General features: G+C 38.9%; 2 protein-coding genes across 3 annotated transcripts in view; one reads left to right on the top strand and one right to left on the bottom strand.

The window, feature by feature from the left end:
* The window catches only part of nanos3 (nanos homolog 3), a 1,676-nt gene extending 1,494 nt beyond the window's left edge, over positions 1–182 (top strand). Inside the window, exon 1 of the mRNA XM_026931905.3 lies at positions 1–182. This exon is cut by the window's left edge and continues 1,494 nt beyond it. The gene's annotated coding sequence lies outside the window, so the exon portion shown is untranslated.
* A 339-nt stretch (positions 183–521) lies between these two features.
* Positions 522–6,592, bottom strand: si:ch211-286b5.2 (uncharacterized). 2 transcript variants are annotated; one of them, XM_026931852.3, is made up of 6 exons: positions 6,295–6,592; positions 4,631–4,744; positions 2,536–4,356; positions 2,165–2,340; positions 1,602–1,700; positions 522–1,165 (listed from the first exon to the last, which is right to left on the bottom strand). In XM_026931852.3, the coding sequence occupies exons 1-6, from the start codon at positions 6,295–6,297 to the stop codon at positions 1,060–1,062; spliced, it is 2,319 nt and encodes a 772-aa protein (XP_026787653.3). In that variant the 5' UTR covers positions 6,298–6,592; the 3' UTR covers positions 522–1,059. The 2 variants fall into 2 exon arrangements, with proteins under 2 accessions (XP_026787653.3, XP_026787654.3); XM_026931853.3 differs by having other exon boundaries at positions 2,165–2,283.
* Between the last annotated feature and the right edge of the window lie 187 nt (positions 6,593–6,779).

The raw sequence follows: 6,779 nt of genomic DNA, 5'->3' as shown, positions 1-6,779 counted from the left end.
TTTAAATGTTTTAGACCATTTTGGATTTGCGTTAATATGCTTGTAACAAGCCTCAGTGCTGCATTTGTTTGTTTTTTAATATAACATTGGACTGTTTTTGGTATGACTGACATGTTTGATGCATCTGATTCTTCTGCAATTTTGTAGAATTTTCCATTTCTAATAATATGTTTATATAAAGACCTCCATTTTGTCTGTTATTCTTTCTGAACCTTAATGTGGATTATTTGGGTGTGCTTGTGTTTTTAAAATCCAGATCACCTCATTAACTTCGCTCTTAATTAACGGAAGGATTAGTGGGAGGATTTTTGTGGTGGAAGATGTTCATTCACAAACACAAAGTAGCTAAAGAATCATGGATGGAAATGTTCTTGGTGAACCAAAATAGTTCTTCTACGGCATCACTTAAGAACTTTTTCTGTGACCTAGACCAAATACGTGGAGGAAAACACAGAGACCACTTCCCAAATTCACCTTTTTACCACTCTACAATATACTTCCTTTACACTGTTTACCGGTACAGAACTGAGTGGGTTTGAAGCAGTTTATTCTGCACAAATGGCCCAGTTAAAAAAAAAAACACCAGTGTAGATGATCGAATATCAACTGGTCTCTGAGTTACAACAATAAAACAAACATTGTGACATAAAAAAGCAAATCTACACACTAATCTACCTACGTACTCGTATCAACCTGTTTCTGAAAAGCGAATAGAGAGAATGTGAGACATGGCTAGCTGTCTCTATAACTGATTACAGAAATGTCAAGAAAATGTTGAGGCTCATTCCAACATTCTGCTAATGCATTTTGTATTTAAAACAAAAAAAAAAAACAGTAAATCAAACATTACGGACAAAGCAGTAAACCTGTCCAACTCCTCTAACCCAGATAGATCCAGTCTCGAACACAAAATCAAAATTACACCATTTACGCCTGTTTTTTCAATATACAGATTTGTATAAATAAGCGCTAATAGTCGCAACTGACAAATTAATATTTTATAGCAGGATGATATTATACTCTGAATCACATCTCCGTCATCAGGAAGTGCTCGTGTGGCTACATCTCAGTATGGCGAGGGCCACAGAGGCGACGATTTGGAGCCTTTGGAAGTTTTCCACGGCGCAAGAGTTCCATCTCCCGGTGTGCCGCCATCACAGTACGACTGAGTGATGAGAGAAAACACTGTGTGTTAGAAAAAGATGCTAAAGCAAGACTGAAATTACTTTCATCACTCGAATCATTCTAACTCATAAACAGCTGCTACATTTTTTTTCCTGAGAGTTGGGGTATAACCCTTTGTGCGTGTGAAAGTTGCTTCCATCGAAAAGCTTTACAAATTTCTAAAATAAATATATACGGTGTGTGTTTCTACTGATTTTCTGTTGAAAATGCAAGACGACTTCAAAGGAGTGCTAGCTAAATACACACAGTCATGAGCTCCATCACCATTTACCAAATCCGCTGAGCCTTATGCCAATTTTCACACCTCGGACAAGAGGAAACGCTTGTTATTTTTGGATTCCGTTCAGGTTTTGTGAGAAATTTTCATATCAACACATGAACAGAAACACCACTAATGCTGTATCTCTGACTCATACTTCAGAGAGGAGAGTTCTCCGATAAGGCCACGCACAAGCTCTGTGGCATCCTCCTGTTGATCGCAGCCTTCTGGGATAGGCTCGTCCTCCAGCTCCATGCTGAGATCAGAAAGGAAGTTAAAAATAAAGTAACGAGCTTACAAACAAGTGCACATGTATGAAAACAGTTACTTGCCTGTCGTTGTATGCAGACAGTAGTCTGTACTGCACAGTAAACCAATTGTTCTTTATATAACTCTTCTTTTAAGATGATACAGATCTCAATATCTGTTTAACAATCTTACATATGAAGGATACAATCAAAAGAGTCACTCATTTAATGATACAATTTGGAGCTGTTGCCATGTGTTCATGACCACGTGACTCTGTGTTGTGCAAACAGTATCATGTTGTATCATCATTGTCTCCCAACTTTTTGTCTAATCCATCTTTTTCTAAACTGGCGCACCTTATAATACTGCTGTATGGTTCAGAACACTGGCTAAAGTTCAAATTAGTCAGTATTTACACTGCTAGCATTTAGGTCTGTTAGGGTCTGCCATGATGCAACTCCTTGCCCTCACCTTAATGCAATTTTATGGAGTTGGGAGTCTGTCATGGAGTAAAGCAATGATGGAACAGACAAATCGGTCTCCTGTGGCAGCTCACTAGCAGCAGGGGTCGAAGAGGGGTTACAGACCTGCTGCTCGGCAACAGAAGGGTTCACAGAAGTGTCACAGGCATTCTGGTCTAAAAGACACTAACGGCAGGAACCATGAAAAAAATGACATAAGTAATCAAATTCATAGCTACTTTAATATTACTAGATATAAAAATAACACTATCTGCAAGGAATTACTTTTATTGCTACTACCTTATGCACTTTTTAGATGTATTAAAAATCTGGGTCATGGTTCATTATGTTTTGCTTAGTGTCACTGTTTCCCCGCCTTACATGCATGTGGTTCTCCTGGCCAGCAGGTGGTGCTATAGTTTCACTGATCTTTTCAGCGTTGTCGGTGTCTCCTCTAGCAGGCTCTGTACTCTCCGATACAGCTGGAATGGGCTTGTCATTCTCACCATGACCTTTTGCATTTTGTATTTCACTGGAAGCAATCGTCGCAATATCCAAGATGTCGACAAATAAGGGGTCCAATCCTTTTTCAGTGGACCCGCTCAGTTCAGGTCCGTTTGTGTCATGTTTCTCAGTGGCAGCCATATTGGGTAGACATTGCTCTTCAATCTTCATTTCACTTTCTTCCAAATTAGTTGGAATCTTTTGGACTTCGTTAGTAACTATGACAGAACCTTCAGACATTTCTACTGTAGCACAACCTGAGCTACAGATCACTTCCTGAGCAACTTCAACTTCCGTCGCAATCTCATCAGGGTCCTCGTCCACTTTATTATCAGCATGAAGATTTTGTTTCTGAGACAGAACGTCATGTTTCATGTTAAATTCGATATCTTGTCCATTGTTGGTCATGTCAGTCCCAGGGAAGTCTGGTTCTTCACCACAGGTAGCAATTTCCATTTCATGGTCATTGGTAGCAGCAGCTACTGATGGTTCATCTTGGATCAAGTTTTTCCCAATGGTGGGACTTAATGGTGTTTGTCCCACCCCTGCTGATATCTCTTCTAATAGGTTAAGCTCATGCTCTAAAACCATTTGCTCAGCATCCATGTCATCCATGATTACAGTACCATCATTTTCCTCTAAGATGCCTTTTTTTGGTACATCTCTATCTTCTGTAGGGGATTCTTCTGTGGTACTTTCATCATTCATCACTGCAATGCACTTATTCATGCTGTTTGTCAGTGCATAGCTATTTTCTTTTTCTGCTAGTCCTGTTGTTCTTTCATCATCCATCACAGCAGCACAATTGTTCTCTTTGTCTTTTAAAACCTCTTCATTTTCTTTACATCCTGGTCTGGTAGTTCCTTCATGGTCCATTGGTGTGGTACTATCATTCTCCAACACTGTGTTATACAGGTGCTGTACGCCTTTATTTCCTTCACCAGCTCCTTCTTCCCTCTGTCTTCCTATAAGACCCTGCCTACAGTGCTGTTCATCAAAGGGCAACTTCCTCTTCCTGTCTCCTAGGCCACACATACCCATTCTTCTTCTTAATCTTTTCTTTGCTGGAGGCTCCAAAGTTTCAGTCTCTTCAGGAGCCTGGAGTTGTGTCTCACTATTAAAACATGTTTCTTCTAAATGCTCATAATCATCTCTGTCCTTTGGGTCCATCCTAGTCTCTGCTATTTCTTGAAAAATCATGCCATCTCCATTCACATCCAGGGAATGTTCATGGGAAGGCTTTGGGGAGCTTTGGTCTTTGTGAGATGTCTGTGGTTCAGGACTAGAGGTTGACTTGGGCCCATTCTCTACCTCGTCCATTTCTCCAATGAGTTTAATGACGGGACTTTCCAAATCTGGCTGGTCCTGGGGCTCATTTTTGATATCTGTACTTTGTTCTTCAGTTTCCATTGTGGTTACTTTGGCTTGTTTCACTTCAGGGAGGATGTCAATTAGGGCTGTGTCAATTTCATGAAGATTCACAGACTCCAGGGCCAATTCTGTAGACTGTAATGAATTGTCTTGTGTCATATCAGAGAAGATCACAACAGGACCTGAAACAGCTTCTTGCTCAGCTGCACTGATGGAAACCTCTTTGTCTGATTCTTTAAATTGTACTGCTTTACATTCAGGTTGATGCTCTTTAAACTTGTCTAAATGTGGTTCAGTTCCATAGCTGGAGTTTACCATGTCTGCAATCTAAAAGAATTGTAGAAACAAACCATTGGGGAGATGAACTGATTTTTAACACCAATCATTAAGACTATTTAATGATTCTTATTAAGAAGAAGAAGAAGCTCATATCAAATTATATGGCTAAAGCTTGTTTCCCACTGTATGATTACAGCCATCTTTTAAGATTGATACTTCACACTCTACGAGTTTGCATCTCCAAAATCTGCCTGAAGATTGCACAGTGTAAACCCAGCTTATCTGTGATCGTGAAAACCCAAACTTCGGCAAAATGACGCACCAAGCTGCAGCCTGTAGGTTGTGGTTCTCTTGTTTCAGCAGATGTGGCACTGTTTGTGCTTTCCTGACTTCTTACCATCACTTCTCTTTGATGAAGGTGGGAAGGGCTTGAACTCTGATAGAATGAAGGTATATTATCATTAAGGTGGATGCAAATCAACTGGATGTTCTTGTATAGTTACAACAACAGCCAGGGAAAATAATTTTTCTCTCACATTGCTCTTGTCATAATCACTATCTACTGCTGAGACAACGGCACCGTAAACCAAGTGGAAAGACAATATTTTTACGTTAAACCTTTTCTCCCCCATAGAAAAACGCTTAACGCTGCTTAAAGGACTAAGAGAGTGATATTAAAAGACCAAATTTGGTACACACCTTATTAATAAAGCATACTATGTACAGGCAAATAGATGAGCCCAGAATCTGAACACAACATGCAAAATTTCACGTTAAGCTTTTTCCTCCCACAGAAAACCATTATAAAGAAAACTCTTAACATGGAACTTTGCATGTTGTGTTCAGATTCTGGGTTCATCATTCTGGTCTTTTAATATCACTATCTTAATCCATTAATCCGTTCTTTATAATTTGTTTCTATGGGGGAGAAAACGCTTAACGTAAAAATATCGTCTTTCAACTAGAATTACGGCGCCGTCGTCTCAGCAGTAGATGTTTATCACAGGAGAAATGTGAGGGAAAAATGGTTTTCCCTGGTCGTTGTTTTAGTCCAGTTTAAGCCACGTTAAGTGTTTTAGAAAGTCCCTGCTGTCATTGTCAAAAAAACTCTGTTATAGTCAGTTTAAACCTTTTGAAGAAACTCAGAAGGTGGACTGAAGATAAATGAAGTGTATACACACCTCTTTCATGTAAAAAAAAAATGCTTATAAGAAGTGTGTAAGTGTTGTTGCTCATGGTTTGTGTGGTTCTTCTCATCATGACTCGACAATGAATATGAATATGAATATGAATATAATGATGAACTGCCAGCATTTTCTGTACTGCTTATCCTATGCAGGGTCGCAGGGAGCCTGGAGCCGATCCCAGGGGACATGGGGCACAAGGCAGGGGACATGGTGGATGGGGTGCCAAGCCATCGCAGCGTACAATCACACACACATTCACACACTACGGACAATTCAGAGATGCCAGTCAGCCTTCAGCGCATGTCTTTGGACTGGGGGAGGAAACCGGAGTACCCGGAGGAAACCCCCGAAGCAAGGGGAGAACACGCAAACTCCGCACACACACACAGAGCGGAGGTGTACTGTAATATTAGAATAATATTTTGAGAGTAGCTACTGACAGTAAGAAAAAGAAATGATTAAGACCTGGATATGTTAGCATCCATGTTTAAAATATAGGTAACCTAGCTAGTTAGGTGGCTGTGTGGAACCACTTATTTTCTTCTGTTTTTAGGTTACTTACCTGTAATAAAGTAAGTTTATGAAAAAGTATAAAATCTGACTACAGTATGACAATTACACTTTTCATTTTAGTGCTCTAAAGACTCATTTTTCTCTCAGAGTTTGTGAAACATGTCAAGCTTTTTAGGCGGGAAAGGCTAGGTAGCTAGGCAACCAGCTAATTTTTTTTTTTAATTTACTTTTAATTTACGACTATTAAAGCAATTTAACAAAACACACACAGAGAGAGATAAATTACCATGGCGTATCCACTAACACACAGTAGTCTGGGGACTAATTTTTTCTGTAAGAGTCTGTAAAGTGTGAAAATACTTCTGTGGAGAAAGACAGGGCTAGGAATCGATTCTTTAAAAAAAAAGGAGTCGATTCTTTGATTCTAGACATTAAAATGGATACGGATGAAGTTAATGTTTAACACAAACCAGGTAAAGTAAAAGAGTAAAGAGTAAAATGTAGTAAAGAGTAAAATTTTAAAAGTAGAGCTGGTTTCCTCAAGAAATCTGGCAGTATCTCATGATTTTGTAGAATCAATTCAAAACCAGGAATCATTAAAAGAATCGACTCCCAGAGAATCAAACAGGCTACTGAGAGATGTTAGAGCCTGTAACTATTATTATTTTACTGTTTAATACTGATAGAATATTCCAAACATTACTGCTAGTCATAATACATTTTAATAAGATTTTATTATTAAATTTTATTATTAATATTATTTTATTATTA

Source organism: Pangasianodon hypophthalmus, chromosome 26 (genome assembly GCF_027358585.1).
Source record: "Pangasianodon hypophthalmus isolate fPanHyp1 chromosome 26, fPanHyp1.pri, whole genome shotgun sequence".
Classification (NCBI taxonomy): Eukaryota; Metazoa; Chordata; class Actinopteri; order Siluriformes; family Pangasiidae; genus Pangasianodon; species Pangasianodon hypophthalmus.
This window is presented reverse-complemented; position numbering and strand designations above follow the sequence as displayed.